The sequence below is a fragment of the Selaginella moellendorffii genome, unplaced genomic scaffold, assembly GCF_000143415.4.
Source record: "Selaginella moellendorffii unplaced genomic scaffold, v1.0 SELMOscaffold_0, whole genome shotgun sequence".
Classification (NCBI taxonomy): domain Eukaryota; kingdom Viridiplantae; phylum Streptophyta; class Lycopodiopsida; order Selaginellales; family Selaginellaceae; genus Selaginella; species Selaginella moellendorffii.
This window is the reverse complement of record NW_003314261.1, coordinates 3,018,772-3,039,157: the sequence shown is the minus strand read 5'-3', so window position 1 is coordinate 3,039,157 and position 20,386 is coordinate 3,018,772. Positions and strand designations below refer to the sequence as shown.

The window sequence follows — 20,386 nt, the reverse complement described above, 5'->3', positions numbered from 1 at the left end:
ATTCTCTTTTAGTCGGAGGTTTAGGGTTTTTGGGCCATGGCTAGGTCTGGCTGGGAAATGGAGGCTGGATGAATCGCGAGGTACGCAATGGCGGCTTGAGCGCTCATGAATGCGGAGAGAATGGTGATATGCCGCGAGCTTCTGCTAGCGAGACGGCTCCTCGGGCATAGTTTTCATAGTGCGCGATTCGGCTATAGCGGCTTGCGATTCCAATCGAGCGTAGTAGCGGTCGAGTGTAAGATTTCTTCGTCAGATGCGGCGGATAGCGCTAGAAAGACGCCTGGGGATTTTTTGCCGGAGGATGGCCGTGTAGGAGACCTGGTAGTGGGCGAGATTTTGAGGGAGGCCTCGCAGGAACAGAGAGAGATCAAAGAAAACGCTAGAAGTTCGTCGTCCAAGAAATATGGAGAAGTTTCTATAGATCAGAAACTTGTGGAGCAGGCTTTCGACTACTTTGTGGTGATCGATTTCGAGGCAACGTGCGACTCGACCGTGTTCTTCCCGCAGGAGATCATCGAGTTTCCTTCGGTCCTGGTCGCGGTGCATTCTTTATCAGTGGAGGATAGCTTCCAGACGTATGTCAAGCCCACATTCAATCCCCAGCTCACGGATTTTTGCAAGCGGCTTACCGGTATTGAGCAGACCCAGGTTTCGATGCATCACCCTTCATCTTTGCTCGTAGTTTAGTTCGCAGTTTGCTTGTAGTTTATTTCATCTTTGCTCGTATTTTAGTTCGTTTTGATCGTAGTTTAGTTCGTTTTCCTTGTAGAATAGTTCGTTCGTTTGCTCGTAGTTTAGTTCGTTTCTTCGAGTTTTTTTTTTCTCCGTGCTCACGCTATAGGTTTTTTCTTTCTTGTCCAGGTTGATAATGGAATGGCTTTGGCCGAGGCTTTGGTCAAGCATGACAAGTGGCTTGAAGATAAAGGCGTCAAGAGCAAGAGATTTGGGGTGATAACTTGGACGGACTGGGACTGCAAAGTCATGCTCGATTTTGAGTGCCGGCTGAAGGGTCTGACGAAGCCGTCCTACTTCAACAAGTATGACGCCAGTGCTTGGATCTTTCCTTTCCTGAGCTTACTTATAACTCTTTGCAGGTGGATAAATCTCAAGTCTTGTTTCCAGGAGAAGTTTGGCGACAAGTTCAACTTGAAAAAGGCTGTGCAGCATGCCGGGCTGCAATGGCAAGGGCGAGAGCACTGTGGTCTCGATGACGCGAAGAACACCGCCTCGCTTGCAATGGAGCTCGTGAGACGCGGGATGCAGATCGGGTTCACCCAGCATCAGAGCTCCCGGAAGCCAGCCATCACGAATATCAGCTCGGAGTTCATGCCAAAGCTGAAGAAAATCCTCGAGGCTCTTCCACGCAGCAGTGACATCGACGAGACGAGCATCACCGTCGGCGCAGATAACCTTTGCTACTGCGGGGTAAAGTGCAAGACGAGACTTGTGAGAAAGGCCGGGCCGAACCAAGGCAAGTTCTTCCTGTCCTGCGGCAACTGGACGCTCACCGAGGGTGGCAAATGCACGTACTTCGAATGGATGAATCCTCCGGAGCAACACTCACCATCACCCGCAAAGTCATGACATCAGCATGGTATGTCCGTCTCAACTTTCATGTTTCACTCTAGATCAAACTTTCCTCTCCAGGATCTCGCAAAGTTTCACAACCAAATGGTATGAGTATAAACATTTAGAAGTTTTCTGTACAAGTTCACTTGAAACTTTCTTTCCAGGATCCCGTGAAGCAGGAAAACAGAAGGAAACAAACCAAATGGGGTATGTCACAACCTTCAAAGATTCACAAGTTTTTTCTCATTCCTTCAAACCCACCTATCCTGTATCTAACTTTTTTTTTGTTACTTTGGCGAAACTCTATATATCTTAGAATCCCGTGGAGCACTGCTTGAGCCCGGGGCTCCACACAGCCGGCAGCAAAAACTTCCTGCCATCCAAACCTTGCGCATTGTAGCTACTCCCGCTGGTTTTATCGACGAGCAACTCTCCAGGATAGCCGGGGTACGATCCAGTACCGAAGATTCCCGTACACGCCGTACCGGACTCTAATGGGACGCTAGCGTCACCCTGGTAGTAACCATCGCCGAATGGATTGGTGGCGGCGCCGGCCAGCATGAGCGCCAGGTTGATCACTATGCCGTCCATGCCCACGTCAGCATTCGGCGGGACGAGTGGCTGGCTATCTCGGGGTCCGTACTGGGGTAGCGCGAATGGCCAGGCGCACATGCCCGGGCACTGGGTGGCCGAATTGCCCACCCAGGCGTACGGAAGCCGGGGTCCTCGCGTGGCTAATGAGCCGTTCAAGTAGGAGTGGGTGGCGCAGCTGTCCATGCAGAAGCGCTCCACCGCCACGTCGGCGGCGGTGAGGAGGACGTAGAGGGATTTCTGGTGAGCTGGCAGCTTGGCACTGGCCAGCGCGGTGGCGATTACGCGCGGAATGTCGCTGCGGTGGAGGCTCTTCCCCAGCGGAATGCCCACCGAGATCTGACCGCCCAGGCGCACCGAGGATTTGACGCGGTTGGATGTGGCGTCCGTGTAGGTGGAGATTATTTTCCAGAATCCGTACGTGGACGGCGAGGCCGTGTTGGATGCGTTGAAGGAGTGGAGGAAGTCGACGATGATGGATTGCTGGGCGGGCGTGAAATCGCCGTACCAGACGAGGAAGACCATGAGGCAGCCGCGGCCGGTGAGCAATCGCCCGCCGTGGTAATCGAGGACGAGCGGCGCGGTGGGGACGAGCTCCTGGAGCTGGCGAGTGGCGCGGCGATCGATCGAGGGGGCGGCGCCGGCCCTGGCCGCGATCGCCAGTAGCAGCAGGAGCGCGAGCTTTGCGACGATCGGCATATCCGTGGCAGGAGAATCGATAGAATTCAAGTATTTCTTGCCAGAAGATCGATTGGAATCCCTGGACAGAAGAGAGAGAGAGAGAGAGAGGAGACGGAGGAATTAAACAAACAACGAGCGAGCTCGTCTTCCCTGCAGCGATTTATATACCTCGAGACAAAGCGCCACGCCACCAATGTAGGTAAGCTAATGGCACTTTGTCGCGCAGTGGAGCAAAGAGGAGGAGGAGGAGTGGTGCGTCGGTGGCGGTGGCGCCAGCCATAGCTTAGCTTCCATCACACGCCCAGGAGCCCTAAAAGTAAGTTCCTGGCATTCGAATTTCTCGGGGAGGCCAATGGATGTCTGACACCTGTCCTGGCGCCATGGTGAATGCCACAGTAGGAAAACTGTAGCGTCAAGATGGAGGCCAGTTGTCACGGGGGACACGTAGAGCGCGATCGGGCCGCCCGTTACCCTGCGCGTGGTTTTTCAATGATTGCTCTCGGCGAGCTTATCGACACCAGCTGTCAGGCGGATCGCTGACGTGGAGTGGGGAATATCCTTGCATTCAAAGTTCAAATTTTTAAAAACCTTTTTGCCGGGAAAGAAGTAATTCGGGCGATTGACTGATTCGAGAAGCGAACGTCATCAAATTCGATTCGATCGAGAATAAAAGCTGGCTTGCCAAATTTTCCTGGTCATGGATGATTCGACTGACAATGATTGATCCATCGGTTTGGGATCAGCGAGCTCCCGTGAGCCCGAAACTTCTTGGTTTTCTGATCTCACCGGATCAGAAGAGGACAGCATTTGTTTGTTAGGTGCATCGTCCGATTCGTCGTTTCTCTGCATGGTCCAATTTCGTCGCCCAAGTGTCCTGGGATATTGCCTGAAGACCTTCGCCTCGAACTCGTTTCATTGGCAAAGGGAGGTCTAACTACGGAATTCGTTTTCTATTGACCCCTCCACTTTTGCTTGACACTCACTTGACACCAGCCGTACTAAATTGGTCCGATTGACGAGGGAGGATGGGTCCGGACTTTGTGGCTTGGATTCGACACTAGTGTCCACTCAATCATTCAAGCCCGTGTAGCATGGCTCATTCATAGAAGGACACATCATCTTTGTGCAAGTCCTTGTTGTTGGAGTGTCAATTTCCGTACTGGATTGGTTCTTCTTCTTTTGGTAGTGTTAGTGCCTGCTGCGGTGCGAGTTGATGTTTTCACCCTCAAAGGGTGTCCTATGAAACTCTAGGATGATAAAATTCTACATAGTGCTCTGGAAATCATTCCTGGAATCACATGATTCAACGTCAACTTTCGGGCAACTTGTGAAGCTGGCATTTGGTTTAGGATCACGAGGAACAGCCAATCAGCAAGTTTGCTGCTCTTGAATCATGGTATTGTTTTGTCTGTGCAAACCACTTGTGGAGACGACGCCAGGACCAAGTTCAATGGTAAGAAGAAGATTGATAGCGTACTGAGGTTCATGGCTCGTGCAAACCCTGCTGGCATGGCCAGTCGTGTGCGTTGATGGGCAACTTGGCGCCGTGAGCCGGGGAACTGTCTAAAGAGCCTATCATGGCAGGCTTCCAGCAGATATCGGACGACAGTGACGACATCAATGTCCATTGTCCAGTAAGTGCCATGAAAAGTGGTGCAAGCTGTACCTGTGTCAAGTTCCTTGGTGTGGGGATTCAGCGTTGTTCCTCTTCCATTGTAACTCCTACGAATCTTGCTATAAGAATCTTGATTGTAGAGTGGCAGAAGTTGCATGATAAAACCTTCAAGATTATAGATTGACCATGGATTGACTTCTTGATGCAACGGATGGTAAAAGCACCACCATACTTGTGATGTAATTTACAGGGTTGATCTCAAGGTGATCTCTGGCATTGCAAGGGTTCTATAAGCTGGAAGTTGTTGAAAAAGAGTCGGCGATCTCAAATCGCTTATTCACTTTAGGAGCTCGTGCTCAAAGGTTGCTGCTGTGGGATTTGGTCAAGAATGGCAGCCGTTTCTTTGTTAGGTGCGTCGCACCGTTCGTCGTTTCCATGGTGGTCCGGGATATTGCCTGAAGATCTCAAGTATTTTAATGCCTTTGCCGTACTATAACTCGTTTCATAGCAGAGGTGTTTTTCTATTGTTTCACATGCCGTACTCACTCAATGAAAGTCGTGAATCATTCAAGTCCCTGTAGCTCTGCTTCTTCATGGAATGAACCCATCAATTCCTTTCTTGTTGGAGTGTCAATTTCCGTACATGGTGGATCCGGTTGTTTTCACCTCGAAATAGTACTTCGGCCAATTTTCTGAAAGTGCCCCTGGAAAATATTCCAGGAATTCACATGATTTAACATCAGCTTTCTGGCAACTTGGTAGGCTGGCACTTTGTTGGTGTGTCAATTGTGTTTACGCTCACGAGGGATGCATGCAGCAGCCAATGGGATGGTACCAGCACTGGCTCTTCTGAGGGTCTTGATTCTCAATATTTATGGGCTTCTATAAGAGAAAAGAGGCAAAATATCTTTACCAAGATCTTGTAGACCTGAGTATGATGCGCAATACTGCTTTCCTGCTAATGCCGGTTGGTGTGGGGTTTTGGCAAGAAAATACTATCCATGGAATGCATCGTTGACTTCTTCCCACAGTGCTTTGACCATAACTTTCTTCTGCTTGGTGTGAGCGAGATCACAAAATCCTTGAACACGGCTATGGGCTGGTGTTTCTTTGTCGCTTTCCCAATTTCCTTTTTAACACTTGTGCACAGCGCCCTGTGTGTTCTTTGCTGGAATCACGCAATAATGTAATGCGAGGTGGGCATTGGGAATCACAGACAAAGGCAGTGATCGATCCGATCAGCAAAGCAAAGCCAATCTTATTCGACTGATTGCGAGCAATTGTTTGGAAGGCAGCTCTCTTTCTATATGTTAGATCCGTGGTGCTGAAATACCACCCGAAATGTTTCAAACTGTGTCGGTATAGATGTGGCGAGGGGACCAGATCACCTTTAGATAGTAATCCCCTCCAAAGAAGCTTAGAAAACACAAAGCTTTCTTCTGGAAGGATGGTGCTGGTGGTCCTCATCTCTGCTTGACAAACAGTTCCAACTTGTTTTGAGAAACCCAAAGTAGAAAAAACTATGGATTTGGCCCAGAGCTTTGCTGGGTGTCCAAGCAACAACAGAGGTGCCGTCTTCGAGTAATGCACTACTACTATACTACATTGGGAACTGGACACTGCGAGAATAAAAGAACAACAGCACCACATTCTTTTCGTTTTTATTGCCTTTTGGTATTAGAAGATAGTTTCCTCCCTGTGTCTCTCTTTTCACTTTTTTCTTTCTCCGCGATTTGTACATTCTAAACATGGTTATGAGCGATCCTCTCTCTCAAGTTTCGTGTAAAATCTATAGCTGATCTATATCTGAAGAAAGTTTCTTAGATTTGGAACCTGTGTAGATTGACGGATGGAGCTCGAGGTTCTCGTCACGAGGGAGGATAAGCGCAGGAGAGAGTGGAAGGATTCCACAGCGCGGGCAGCAAGAAATGCCTGGCATTGCTGCCCCGCGCATTGTAGCTGGCCCCGGTGCCTGCATCGCTCAGGAGCTGGCCGGGGTAGCCGGAATATGCCCCCTGCCCGAAGATTCCCGGGCAGGCGGTGACGGCCTCGAGGGGCGCGGTTGACGGGCCCTGGAAGTAGCCCGTCCCAAACGGGTTGGAGGTGGCACCCGCGACCATGGCCGCGATGTTGATCACCATGCCGTCCACCCCGACTCCATTGGGCGCCACCAGAGCCTTCGTGTCGGGTCCTCCAAAATCCTTGGGATTGGCATACGGCCACGCGCATTTGCCCGGGCAGCGCGAGGACGAGTCGCCAATCCACGCGTAGGCGATGCTCTTGCCGCTAGCGGCCTTGAGAACTCGATGCGATGCGCACGACTGGACGCAGAATCCCTCCACGTCGATGTCCGCCGCGGTGAGGACGAGGTAGAGCGCCTTTGGATCGGTCGGGAAGGCCGCGGATTCCAGCGACTTGGAGAGGAGTGACTCGAGATCGGCGGGCTTGAGGCTCCGGCCCAGCGATGCGGCCGCGTTGTCGGTGTGTCCCGCATAGCGCAGCGATGGGAAGATCGAGGCGCCGGAGGCGTCCTTGTAGCCGGAGGTGATCTTCCACCAGCTGCTCACGGTAGTGGCGGGGTCCTGGAAGGAGGCGAAGAAGTCGGCGATGGCGGACTTGTGCGAGTCCTGGAAGTCGCCATACCAGATTGCGTAGACGTTGAGCGATCCAGCGCCGGAGAGGAGCTCGCCGTTGTGGTAGTCGAGCACCAGCGGCGGATCCTTGACGAGCGCGCTCAGGTGGCGGCGATTGGCGATGCCGCGAGAGGCCGCGCAGGGATTGACGAGATTGGCGAGCGCGAAGAAACAGAGCAGTAGCGAGATCAAGAGCATTGGGCGATCGAGCAATCGCAGGGCAGCCATGCTAGAGGAATGCTAGAGGAATTTCTTTCCTTCCTCGATCTTCTCCTGGTGGAGTGGTCTGATGGATCGGAAGGATGGAGAAATCTCGAGAAACCTCTGGGGTTTTAGAAGAGGAGAGGGAAAGTGAGGGAGAAGAGGAAGGTGGTGTTTATATACTTGTGACATGGATGATGACTGACTGGCGGTGAGCTGGCTGGGCCGGGCTGGCAGCATTGACGGGCAGGACGGGCGGGCTGACGGGCGCGCCAACGGACGGGCGCGGGACCGGACGGACGGACAGGATTGAGTGGAGCAAAGCGTGCCACGGCTGCTCCTCGGGCCACGCGTCAGGCGATAGCGCCGCCGGATCAAGGAAGGTGGTGGGAAGGAAAAGTATGGAGCTTGATGAGAAAATATTTATTAGTAGTGGGGCTCTCGCTTAACGCTAGCTGTGTTGATAGCTATTAGCTGCGACATTGATTGGGATTTGATTGATGTACAGGGTATGATCGTCGTCGGCCAGGGAGGAACACCAAGAACAAAACGCTCGAAACTTCAACGTCCAAATTCTCGAGGAAATATATTAATCGTATTGGTGAATGATGGCGATGGTTAATCCATTCTTCTTCTCTCGTAGAACGAATGAATGATTGTTTACTAGAGACAATACAATGAAAGGATGGCGAACAAGTTTGCGAAGAACAGCAAGCAAACAAACCGGTAAAAGTCCCATTTTGTGGACGTGATTTCTGACACTAAAATCGTCTGCCTGTGTGACACGCTTTTTATTCCTCGCTTCGAATCATGCACAGTACACAAACAGCGGGCGGAGCTACCGTGCAAGCGCAGAAGCTTTTCTCTCGCTCGTCCCACGCCCGCAAAAAGAACTTATTACGTGATCGAAGTGGTTTGTTTCCTCACAGTCGTTAGTATACACTCGAAAAAGTGAAGAAAACCAAAACAGAGAGAACCTGGCTTTCGTCGGCTGTTCGTCGTGGAAAAGAAGAGAAGTTCCTCCTCCAGTCCATTCCCTGGCAACTTTGTTTGGTGGCTGCTGCTACGAGAATTCTTGCTGCTCGGGCTAGCAGTTGAGGCCGCATTGTTGCAAGTTGGGACCTCGAACCTTGGGCAGGAAAGGATCGATCCGGACCCAGAGGAGCGAGAAGATGGAGGCGAGCAGGATGGACCAAACGATGACGATGGTCGGGGTGCGGTTCTGGCGTCCCATGAGACCCTTGAGGAACGGGTATAGATGTACGATGACCCAGAAGGCGAAGAAGATCTTGCCGAAGAGCGGACCCCATGACTGGTAGCCGTTGTTGATTGCGTCCGACAAGCCCGCCACCACGCCAACCATGTTGATCACGATTAGCGTCGTCGGGGGGATGAGAAGAGTCGTCCACTTGAAGGTGTAGAGCTCGGCAAAGTCTTCGTCCTCTGCGGCTTTGGTCGTGACCGTAAAGTTGGTGTCTATGCCCGCCAAAACCTTGAGCAGCCCCTGGAAGACGGCGAACAAGTGGGACGAGACGCCTCCAATAACCCAGAACTGTTCGTTTCGCCACCACTCGTCAATGCCGACCCCACTCCACCGAATCTCCAGGATACCAGTCGCGAAGATGGAGACAAACAGCGAGATGAACCAAAGGCTGGCAAAGTTGCTTATCTGCACGTAAAAGCCAAGCACTTGAGACACATGAGAAGCGAGTGGAAGAGACGAAATCTTACCGTCGGAATGATGAACTTGTTTGTGAGCAAGCAAATCGCCGGTAGAGTGCAATATGCCACCAAAGGTATGGACGTAAGGGGGTAGACTATTGTGTTGATGTATGCTACCCGTTGTAGAAGTTTCAAGCCTCCACCATAGCCGTACCAGATAGGACAATGCCGACTGAGCATAATCTCCACTGACCCGAGAGCCCACCGCAGGACCTGGTGCAGACGGTCGGACAGGTTGATTGGAGCAGATCCTTTAAAAGCTGGTCGAGCTGGCATGCAATAGATCGATTTCCAACCGCGAGCGTGCATTTTGAAGCCTGTTAGAATATCCTCCGTAACAGATCCATATATCCAGCCAATCTGAAAGGCAAAAAGGAAATCAGGCCTGTAGAGCCATTTAAAACACGAGAAACTCACCTCTTTCCCCCAGTCAGTTTTATCTTCGTATCCGCAGCTGATAACATGTATGGCCTCTTTTAAAAGTGAAGCTGGTGTTGCACTTTCAGGAACTCCTCCATTTTCCAGAAACGTTGAGGCGACAAATACTGGAGACTGGCCGAATCTTTTTTCAAAGTTCTTTTGAGACATCAACGATGATTTTTCATGGTTGTCATAACCTGTGACCACATGTTAACAGCGAAGTAGATAAATAAAATCAAATGCATACCTTCCAAGCCTTCTTCTATTCCCTCGAGACTGAATATCGGTATACTTGATTCGCTTCTGTTGGTTTTCTTGTCTGATTGTTTCGTTTTAGAGCCCTTCGATTTTTTGCGGGGACCACAACAGCCTCCTTTACCCTTTGCGTTCTGCTTGGGCGGCGGATCGTATCCATAAAGTGCTTGCCTCCTGAACATGCATCCCGTACCGACGTATACAGGCCCTTGAACTCCATCCAGACCTCTCAAGTTGATCTGCAATCGCATGAATAATCTTAGGAAACAAAAAGAGATGAACATTAACTACTGCTTACGTCGAAAAACACAGTATTGTGATTGGCGTATCGATCGTTTTTGTCAATGCCGTCGAACCTTTGAGGAAACTGAACGTAACAAACTCGTTTTCCTACTGTAGGATCCATCATGAAGCACATTCCTTCCCGCAATGCCTTGCTGTTGTTGATATAATGATCACAGTCAAGGTTCAGAAGGTAGGGAGCGTTTGTGAGGACAGCGGATACACGAACCTACACCAAGCCGGGTCAAAATTAAAAATAAACACAACGGACAGACATACCAAAGAGTTCATAGCACCCGCTTTTTTGTGATGCTGAAACCCGGGTCTCTTTTCACGAGAAACATAGACGAGACGAGGCAATTCATTGCCTTCTGTGTCGTGGCCTCCACTATGCCCCAAGAAAACCTGCCATTTCGATATCAGTTTTAATCCTTTAATTCACAAGCGATACCTGTATCATTCCAGGGTGATCACGAACATTATTTCCTGGCCAAGGCGTTCCGTCTTGCATTGTCCACCCCTCTTCTGGTATCTTCTGTGCTTTGGCCACCAAGGCATTCATCCGCACCTTGAATTCTTCGTATTCTCTCTGGTAGACCATATCGTGAGTTATTCCAAAAAAATATACGCTGGTAGATTACCTTCATAGCTCTCCGCTCTTTCACGAACGAAGGCTGAACTTTGTCCTTGAGGTAGTCAATTTTTTGAGCAAAGTACATCTCTGGTGCACGAGGCTCGATACTGAATTTCTTGCAAAACGGTACCCACTTTCGTGCAAATTCCGAAGTTTCAGATAATGCTTCGAAGGTGAGCATGGCAGCACCATCGTCAGAGACGAAGCAGGAGACTTTGTCCACGGGATAGTCAACGGCGAGTATGGACAAAACAGTGTTCGCTGTAACAATTGGTGGTTCTTTCATTGGATCCACTGTACTGACAAAAATGTCCACGGCACAAAGTTGAGACACCTCGCCTTCTCTATCATATCTGTAAGAAAAGAAAGATGACATCACAAGCATAAAAAAACAGTACCACAGTCTGGTACATAGTCTTACCGCAGCGCAAGCCTATCAAGGTATGTCTCTCGATTGATAGGCAACCACTTGGGAAACTGGTCGAGAATCCATGAGATGGCAAACCAGACCTCGCAAATAATGGAGGTAAGCCATAGGCCATACGCATTCTTTACGGGGTTCAAGATTCGATAACGTAGAAAAAATGCCAGAACCACAAGACGGACAACAATAATCATCCGGTAAGGATTGATCTTACTGGAAGCAATCGGAATTTTTCTCGAGAGAGGCTGCCTGGACTCGTCCATTCTGCATGTAAGTACACGAGCACGTCAAAGAAACGCATCTAGGAAAGAAGCTCTTACATTGGCAGCTCTCCTTCATCTCCTCCTTTGCCATCATTGTAATGATGGTTTCCATCCGTTGTTGTTATGGACATCCTATCTTGCTTCAACTTCCAGCCTTCTAGCCTCTCTTTCCAGGCCACACTTCCATAACCGTAAGCTGAAGGGTCCTTCGTAGGGTCCATGGATCTTACTTGAACTAAAAAGCCATGACTTCAGACCAATCACGTAAAACACAAACATATATCCATACCATCGAGATCTGAGACCGGATGAATTCGTTTGCCCCCGGGCCCAACGCTAGGAACGACCAATGCATGGTGATCCGGAGGAATTTCGGTTGGATCGACGCCCTACACGAGTGATTTAAGTAAAAAGAAATCGACAGTATCAAACACTTTTACCACTTGTCCATTTGTAAGGAGAGGGATTCCAGGCTGAATTGGCATGTCCGCTTCTTCACCATCTCCTCTCCCATACGTCATATGCGCGTGGAGCATAGCCTCGGCAAGATGCTGCTGGTCCATCTTATCATCCGACTCGTGAACGCTGAATTCATTGTCAAGATCATCTACGTCCTCCTCCTCATCATCGCCCTCGACCCGAGCGCTTCCTGGAGAGCAAATGGTCAAGGAAAGGAAAGACGCAGAGAGACAAGGAGAGCTTTACACACCTTTGAGTCGCTTATATCTCGTCTTGCACTGCGGGCAAGACTTGTTTCCATCCTTGCGCTCGTATTCGTAGCAGGGGCGGCAGACAGGGAATCCACATTCGTTGCATGCGACGAATGTCTCGCCATCGACCGTCAATCCCACATCGTCGCCACAGATTTGGCAGGTTTCGCTCTTGCAATGGCTCAGGGGCTTCACCTGGGAACGAAGAAACAATGCGAGTCCATCAAAGATCCACCCAAATCGGAGATAGCGTAAGCATTTCGGAAAGAGAGAAAGATCATTACTCCGTCTCCGCGAATGACAACGAGCTCGTTGCGCTTGTGAGATCCCGCGACTAGCCCAGCGTTGGCCTCCATCGCTTCTTGGACCGCCGCCTAGACCGCGAGGGGGAAATCCATTGCCGCGCCGCTTCTGCGAGAAAGAAAGAAGACGCCGCGGGGCACTGGAATGAGAATTTCGCCCGATAATCAAAGATCCGCCATGGCTGACCTGCCGATCCTCGAGCAATCGCCGGAATTCGCCGAAAAGATTGTTAGATCGATGACGCCGCTGGGCGGGAGCTCGGGCGCCAGGGAAGAACAAACCCTTGCCGCATTCCCTCCTCCTCCGGCTCCTCACCCTCGCATTCACTCAAATGGAAGTCCTACCCCTGGGAAAACTCTCAAAGCCGGGGATATTCTCGCCTAGACACGGTGATGAGAACCGCGCGTCGCGGGGTTTTCTCTGCGCGTCGACGTCTACGTGCTATCAACCGCGTCGGCAAGGCGGGCCCACGCCAGAGGTGTTAAAGCCGCATGGTTCGTGACTAAATCGTGCGCTTTTTGTCCCTTTTAACCGCCGTTATTTACCGTCGGATGGTCCATCCGACGGGCCCGAGCACGGGCTCCGACACTGCCATGGTGAAAACTTTAAATGCGAGGCAGATATCTCATTAAAGACCAAAACCATGTACCATATAGTCTATAGTCTATTGCGAGACAATATACAACGATATGGTTGGTCATATAAATCGATCAAAGTTTATTACTCAGGAAGCTTTGCTTTTTTTTTATGTTGCGAGACGAGCAAGGCTCTTCATTCCGGTGCTGTGATATATATCGTTTGGTGGCCGATTGAACGTCTCACCACACGTCTCATAAAATCGCCCTCTTACACATCCAACCGATTCGTTCTTTCGTTGGTTCCACTTGGAAGCTACGAAATCTCCTGTAAAGTTGTTAGATTCGTGTCTTTGTATGGAAGCAGCTGGGCTGGGTCCACTTACACTTGATCACTGTTGCTGCTTAGAGTGTTTTCAAGGATAATCTTTTCTCTCGAGCGGCATCGTGTTTGATTGATCTGGAGCTTTTCCTGTCCACGACCGACTTGTTAAATGGCCGAGCCTAAGAGAGATACGCTGGAAGTTTAAAGATAATCACGCAACTCTCTGTCGTGGGCCGCTGCCAATTATTCGCTGTTGACATCCTGTTTTGCAGTGGCATTTGGAAAAGCTGGGATGAACGAGTACCTTAAGAGCGTTGTTTAGTGCAAGTCAAACGTCGTGACACTCTTCCGGCTGGCAACACATGTGAAAGTCTTCCTTTGCACGAACTGCTAGTGTGCTTTGGATCCACAAAACACGAACACGTCCTGTGGATGACCCGTTCAATCAACTCTAGAAGAAGAAGCTGCGGAAATCAACCCTGTAGCAACAAAAGCTTCGTCGTCAGGACGCGAGAAAAAAAAAAAAGAAACGCCAAAGAAAGAAAATCCACAAGCAGTGATACCAAACGCACTCACTTGTAGTGGCTGACATAGGATCCAGCAAAATCAACACCACCTTTTCCTCCGTGTTTCGTCGATTCCTGTTCCCGGTCTGCTGCTGGAAACTTGGTCCAGATCTCCGTGCTCCATATGTATGTACTGTGCCAGATTTTCATCCTCCCACTTGCTGGCGTGACTTCATCTCGGAGAAGAGCCTCGATGCTTCGTTGAGCTTGCTTGCTCGCTCGTAAATCCGGATCATTGTAAGGTAGAGCTCGTCCCCGTCAAGGCCTTCGAGTTTTAACGCCGCAAACATGTCCTCGGCCTCCCGAATCTTCCGAGCGTCACCGTACAGTTTGAGCATCTGGAAGTGGACTTCCTTTTCCAGCGTGCACCCCCGCTCGCGCATGTCCAGGTAGAGCTTCTCAGCGTCCTCCAGTTGACGGAGCTGGCCATAAGCTGCTAGCAGCACCACAGTCGTCTCCGAGTCGGGCAAGAAACCGCTCTCTCGCATGTTTTCGAAAACGTCGATTGCGTTCTTGCTCCTCTTGTTCCTCACGAAGAGCTGAATCATGGACTTGTATGTAACCGACTCTTTGATCTCTCCAGCCTCGTGTGATCGCCAGTAAAGCTTCGCTGCCTCCTCCAGTTTTTCTGCCTTGGCTAGGATGCTGATTGCTGTATCCCTTGGAACGATGTCCGGTTGCTTAAGTTCTTCGAGCAAACGCTTCGCATGAGCCACCAAGCCGGCCCTCTCGTACACCACGATCATTGACTGGTATAAAATCTCGTCCATCTCGAATCCCTTCTCCCTCAGCGTCTTGAAGAGGAATGCTGCTCTATCGTATTTTCCAGTCTTCCCGTATATGGATATCAAAGTCGAGTAAGTCACCGCATTTGGCTCTATCCCTCGCTGCTGCATCTTCCGGACGAGCCTCATGGCTTTCTCGTGCTGAAGCGTCAGTCCATGCAGGAAGAGTATCGTGTTGTAGGTGATGACATTCGGCTCCACACCTCCCTTGTTTTGCATGTAATAGAAAACGTTGAAAGCCTCCGACAGCAACTCGGCCTCTTTGTAAACTTTGATCATGGTGTTGTACGTGACGACGTTTTGTTGAATCCCCAGTGTCTTGCTCATGCTCCAGAAAAGCTCTTCCGCGTCTCTGACCATCTCCAGCTTCCCGTACACATCGATCATCATGTTGCAAGTCGTGACATCAAGTTGAATCCCCTTCGTCTTCATCTCGAGAAAAACTTGTTTGGCTTCCAGATATTTCTGGGACTCCGCGTAAGCGTTGATGAGAATAGTGTAGCTCACAGTATCCGGCATAAGCCCCGCCTCCTTCATCTCCGCTAGAAGACCCTGCGCTTCCTTGTAGAATTTTGCCTTCCCGTAGAGATTTATCATGGAGTTGTAGATCACCTTGTCAGGAGCGATCCCGGAAGCCTTGAGTTTCGAGAAGAGTGATGTTGCTTTGGAGTAGTCCTTGACTTTACCAGCGAGCTCGATCAGTGTGCTGAAGATAACAAGGTCCGGCTTGATTCCTCCTGCTTCCATCTCTTGCAGCCATCCCATTGCATCTTCCAGCCGGTTCGCTCGTCCATACCCGCTGATAAGCGTCGAGAAAGTGAACTTATCCGGCACCAAGTCTTTCTCGACCATCTCAAGCACAAGGCCCTCGGCGAGCTCCCACTGTCTCGCTCGAAGAACGTTCTTGAGAACAACGTTGTAAGCAAAGATGGATGGAGCGTAGCCACCTTTCTCGATCATCCAGTCGTGTAGAGCCAGTGATCGCTGCCAGTCGTCTTGCATGTTTAGAATCGTCACCATGAGCTTCGGAGAGATCTTTCCTTTCCATGGCAGCATCGCGGCTTCAAGCTCCTCTATAGTAGCCGTGCCTCGAAGAGCTTTCATCACATCGTCAATGTTGATGAGACGATCTCCTTGAGGCAACTGGGAAGAACTGGAGCTCTGCGAAGATTTCGACCACTTCCATATGATGGACTGTGCTTGGTTCCATTTATCACTCGGAGAACTTGAGCGATTGCCTCTGCCAGACCATCGACTAGAAGGAGCACCCGACGGAGCATGGATTGACAAAGAAGAATTCGTTCCTTGCGCCTTTTCTAGCCTCGAAGAAAGAATAGCTCGAAAAGAATCGCCACTAACTTCTCTAGTGCTTTCCTCCAGCCTCTTAAGTTCCTCAAGCTCTGAGCTCGACAGCAGAAAACTATCTTCTCTCCCACCGCCGCCACTGTGCCTTAAATCAAATCCATCATCCACCCTATCGAAGCCCTCGGCATCGAAATCGGAGTCTACGTTCTCTAGCTTACCTCCGCCGATTGGCGCGGATGAGCAAGGGCAGAGCACCGGAGGCGCAAGCAGCGCGATGCTGGTGGACAGCCGATCACATTTCCAGCGCCGCTCGCCGCCGCGATTTCCACGAGACCTAGGAAGCCCAAGGAAAGCAATGGAGTCACAGCAAGACGCCATTCCCCATCGTAATGGATAAACCCTAAACCCCACGATAAGTTTACCTTAACCATTTCACGAAAATGCCTCTCGTTGGGTGACAGACAAAGAACATTCTGAAACACACAAATCTCACATTTGTAGCCCTTGTGTCCATGGCTTCCAAAAGCTTGAATCAGTGCCCTCTCAAACGGATGAGCAAGTACTCTGGTGAAAGTCTCTTGATCATAGCAAGTCTAGAGCGCAAAGCCAGCATCAATAAACCTTCGAACCATGCTGTTATTGCTCCTTTTCCCAATAAGCTTGTGGAAAACATGTCTAGGTGTTTGTTCTAAGGTAAACCCATTGCCCATAGTGAGGACACGGAATGCTTATGACGCTCTCTTGCTTCCCTCCGTACTCGAAGCCGCTCGTTCACACGATCTAGAGCACTGCTTCGCCAAGGAATTCTTCATCGAAGCATCCTTTATTCTTCTTTTTCACTTCCTTACATACGATGATCGACTGTTTTTTCCCTTGTGGACTTCCCCTCCCCAATGGTCGTGACCTTAATATTGATGTGGTGGCAAATGGAATATTCCCTCAGTTCTTATTGAGCTCCGTCCTGGAGCACACAGCTCCACAGCAGCTTCATCTCGCTCATGGGACTTGCACAGGCGAGCCCCATTAACACGAGTTGGTAACAAGTTCCTGCTAAGATCTTCAAGCTGGACCGAGCCATTGGTAAAAACTTCAACGATGTGGCCAAGTCAGCGAATACGGAGTTTCCCAGGCTTTTTCCAGTGCTTGCTATCATATAGTAGAACCTGATCACCAGCAGAAAAATTCTTAGCACGCAAATGACGATCGTACCAGACTTTGTGGCACTTCTGAAGTGCTTCGCGAGCTTGGAAGGCGAGAAGTTGACACTCGTCGAGTTGGAGAAGTGTCCAGTCGAGCTTGAAGAGTGTTGTCCCAGTCCAAGTTGTGCTTGACAGCCATACGGAGAGATGGAATCTCAAGCTCGAGTGGTAGGATGCCTTCTTGTCCATAAACAAGCTGGAACAGTGAAGCTTTGGTGGTGACCTTGTAAGCAACGCGGTAGAGAGCATCCAACAAGCGTTGATCCCAATCAGTGCGAGAAGCACTGGCAAGCTTTGTGATAATGTCGCACAGTATCTTATTTGTGCGCTGTCCATTAGCACGAGGGTGATAGGGAGTGGACTTACAATGAGCGCTGCCATACTTCTCCACCAAGGTCGCAATCACTTGATTGATAAAGTGAGTACCTCTATAGCTTACCAGCTCCAAAGGGCAGCCAAATCTCGTGATGATGTTCTTCTAAAGGAAAGTCGCAACCTTGGCAGCAATGTCTTCCTGGCAATGCACCAGTAAAAACACCCCAGGTGTTTGCTCTAAGGTAAACCCGTTACCCACAGTGAGGACACAGAATGCTCATGGTGGCTTGATGACACTCTCTTGCTTCCCTCTGTATTCAAAGCCGCTCGTTCACACGATCTAGAGCACTGCTTCACCAAGGAACTTTTAGTCGAGGCATCCTTTATTCTTCTTCTTCACTTCCTTACAGACGATGATCGACTGTTTTTCAAGCACTTGGAATGGGACCCTAATACTGACGTGGCGGCAAATGGAATATTCCCTCAGTTCTAACACTAAAACCCGAAGTTATTATTAGTACTCCAATTTGGGCAGCTTTTGAGCACTCAAGCCAATCCAAAGCACAGATCCAGCGTACGCAATCTCAGGCACCACTCTTACAGCTTCCAGAAGCTCCAGCTCGTCCGCCTTCCTCTTCTCTGCTGTCGCTGTCCCCTACCCCTGCTAAATGCCCGGAAGCCCCATCCATTGATAAACCTTTGGCATATGCTCCCATGGACACATGCACTTTGCAAGGAGTGCTTTCCGCAACATCAAGACTATCTCCTTACACTGTTCTAGTTCATGAACAAGAAACTCAAATCAAAAACTGAGAATATCGAAAACAAAATAGTAGACGAAGACTTTGTTGCTCGGGGACCAACGCACAATCAAAATTATGGGACCTCATGCTTTGCACCTGCGGAAAGGGGTGGAATTCCAGCTTATCCGAATGAGTGGAAGTGTCGAAGAGAATGCAAGTAGTTTAGTCCAACAGTCATACCCAAAGAAGTGCTAGCATGATATTCTCTCCAAATGAACAGGAAGGTCAAAATTATAGAGACACTAAATGCTCAAACAAATGAGACAGACCACTAAATGCTCAAACGAACCATTCTTGACGAAGTACTACCTCTCTCTACTGCCAAGAAGTGAACCCATTGCACTTAACCACCATACTCAACACTACACAGTGCACTTGAGGCTTCCTTTGCCTACACAGAGTCTCGGATACAAGATATCAACTGGGCCCAAGAAACACTGAATCCTGGCCATAAAAGCAGCAATGGTCAAGACTACGCTGCTCAATTCACTTACACATATGCCAGATATGTTTCCAGTTTCATCTGCCGGACATGAATCTACACAAATACTGCTTCTAAATAACCAGTTCGGATGCCCTACGTGTCCTTTATAAACAGCCTGCAATGTAATGTAAATCAAGTACTAGCTAGACAATAAGATTGCAAGCCCCACCAAAAATGCACGCACCAGCTCAGTTTTTTTTTTCTAAGAAATAGAAAACTGCGTTACCCAGTCATCGCAGGAGACGAAGAAGTGATCGGAGCCACGGGTCAGGTTCCAAAGCGGGTTCTTGCTGGCGATGAGATTGACGTAGTCCTTGATGAAAGTGATGAGTGGAAGCATGCTGTGCGAGCCTGGAGCAACGCTATATGGAATGTGGGCCTCTTCGGATCGTGCCGTTTTGGTTCATCTCGTGAATGAACCGCCCCTCGGAGGAGTAAATCCCCGTCAAAGGTCCCTTGTGGACGAGCCGAGGATCCCCTTCCTCGTATACGTACACTTTGTTACAAGGAAACTCGTAGGACCATTAGAGAATAAAACAATGGCACGGGCGAGAGCGAACGGGACAGAACAGCTGAACAAACTCTACGTACAGGCACGAAAAATAGGCACGAAAAGAAGAAAGAATGAACATACTTCTGGAATGCGAGGTCGATCAATCGAATCCATCCTCCACCGTATATCGAAGCCCCCGGCCGAAATCGGAGTCTAAATTCTCTAGCCTTGCCGATGGATGGGCGCAAGCAGCGCGATGCTGGTGGACAGCCCACCATATTTCCACCATTTCCTAGGAAGCCCAACCAACATTCATAAACCCCAGGATCAACTAGAAAATAAACATCTTAAAAAATATATTAACATTATTGAACGAATTTACGGGAAATAATAGTCCAGCAAATAACTAGCTTCGGTAGTCATACCATATTCATCGAGTTTTCCAGCCATTTCGCGACATGTATCTGCATCAGGATTCATCAAGTTGCGAAATGCCACATAGCAGAGCCACACCGAATCTGCGTGAAAGCTTGTTCGTAGCATCTCCTTCAGGAGTAGAGGGAATGGCTGGCAACTGTTTGTGGTTGCCAACTTAAAAAGTAGTCTAGCATTCTCCTGGTTAATCGCCCAGTTAGCAGAAGAGTATGAAGGTGTTCGAAAACAGCCTGCTAGTTCTTTATCATCCAATTTGAGAAGGTCTCTCTTTATGGCATCTGCTACAAACGTATCTCCCAGGTCATTTTTCACCTGTCCAAGCATGTGAATAAGCTTTGAAGTTGGATTCACCGTCACTTTTGCCTCTACAGCCTTTTTCAAAATAGATACAAAGATATGGGGCGAGCTTATACTATTCAGCCCAATCTGATAAGCTTGTGCTGGAGAGGCAGAAATCTCAAGCAGTAAAGCGAGACCCCTGTTCACATCACTTTCAGGTATTCCTTTGAAGAACGATTCAATACTCAGCTTGACACCCTTGGCTTTTGCCTCTAAACCAACAAAATGTTTAAGCTCCATATTCCCCTTGTCAAACGTTTTTTGGTACACATCTGGTTCTGCAGCCTCATTTGGATGTTCCTTAACCATTTCACAAAAGAGCCTCTCGTTAGGTGAGAAAAGAATAGCATTTTCAAACACACAAATCTCGCGTTTGTAGCCCAAACCCTTCATTGTGTCGATGGCATCCAAAAGCTTGCCGTTGAGAGGGGGCCTCCTCTCAAAAGGATATGCAAGTAC

The 20,386-nt window shown here is 49.5% G+C and overlaps 5 protein-coding genes across 7 annotated transcripts; 1 reads left to right on the top strand and 4 right to left on the bottom strand.

Moving 5' to 3' along the window:
* The first annotated feature begins 9 nt into the window (after positions 1-9).
* Positions 10-1,954, top strand: LOC9641940 (3'-5' exoribonuclease 1). 2 transcript variants are annotated; one of them, XR_002992174.1, is made up of 6 exons: positions 10-648; positions 862-1,037; positions 1,095-1,594; positions 1,648-1,674; positions 1,734-1,776; positions 1,886-1,954. XR_002992174.1 is itself a non-coding variant. In XM_002960903.2 (5 exons), the coding sequence occupies exons 1-3, from the start codon at positions 106-108 to the stop codon at positions 1,582-1,584; spliced, it is 1,209 nt and encodes a 402-aa protein (XP_002960949.2). In that variant the 5' UTR covers positions 10-105; the 3' UTR covers positions 1,585-1,594; positions 1,648-1,674; positions 1,734-1,887. The 2 variants fall into 2 exon arrangements, 1 of the variants encoding a protein (XP_002960949.2); XM_002960903.2 differs by having other exon boundaries at positions 1,734-1,887.
* On the bottom strand, positions 1,856-3,153 carry LOC9641939 (protein EXORDIUM-like 2). Its single transcript, XM_002960247.2, has one exon. The coding sequence runs from the start codon at positions 2,857-2,859 to the stop codon at positions 1,882-1,884; it is 978 nt and encodes a 325-aa protein (XP_002960293.2). The 5' UTR covers positions 2,860-3,153; the 3' UTR covers positions 1,856-1,881.
* A 2,931-nt stretch (positions 3,154-6,084) lies between these two features.
* On the bottom strand, positions 6,085-7,424 carry LOC9641938 (protein EXORDIUM-like 2). Its single transcript, XM_002960246.2, has one exon. It carries the CDS (start codon positions 7,315-7,317, stop codon positions 6,325-6,327), a length of 993 nt encoding a protein of 330 aa, XP_002960292.1. The 5' UTR covers positions 7,318-7,424; the 3' UTR covers positions 6,085-6,324.
* A 953-nt stretch (positions 7,425-8,377) lies between these two features.
* Positions 8,378-12,690, bottom strand: LOC9641937 (probable cellulose synthase A catalytic subunit 5 [UDP-forming]). Its single transcript, XM_024677307.1, has 15 exons — positions 12,490-12,690; positions 12,285-12,411; positions 12,000-12,195; positions 11,731-11,939; positions 11,580-11,679; positions 11,348-11,525; positions 11,025-11,291; positions 10,611-10,956; positions 10,421-10,558; positions 10,249-10,374; positions 9,986-10,198; positions 9,680-9,926; positions 9,430-9,629; positions 9,022-9,372; positions 8,378-8,959 (listed from the first exon to the last, which is right to left on the bottom strand). The coding sequence occupies exons 2-15, from the start codon at positions 12,354-12,356 to the stop codon at positions 8,378-8,380; spliced, it is 3,225 nt and encodes a 1,074-aa protein (XP_024533075.1). The 5' UTR covers positions 12,357-12,411; positions 12,490-12,690.
* Positions 12,691-12,983: 293 nt separating this feature from the next.
* LOC9641936 (pentatricopeptide repeat-containing protein At5g39980, chloroplastic) lies at positions 12,984-16,253 on the bottom strand. 2 transcript variants are annotated; one of them, XM_002960244.2, is made up of 3 exons: positions 13,780-16,253; positions 13,265-13,682; positions 12,984-13,206 (listed from the first exon to the last, which is right to left on the bottom strand). In XM_002960244.2, the coding sequence occupies exon 1, from the start codon at positions 16,235-16,237 to the stop codon at positions 13,916-13,918; it is 2,322 nt and encodes a 773-aa protein (XP_002960290.2). In that variant the 5' UTR covers positions 16,238-16,253; the 3' UTR covers positions 12,984-13,206; positions 13,265-13,682; positions 13,780-13,915. The 2 variants fall into 2 exon arrangements, with proteins under 2 accessions (XP_002960290.2, XP_024533090.1); XM_024677322.1 differs by having other exon boundaries at positions 12,984-13,194.
* Between the last annotated feature and the right edge of the window lie 4,133 nt (positions 16,254-20,386).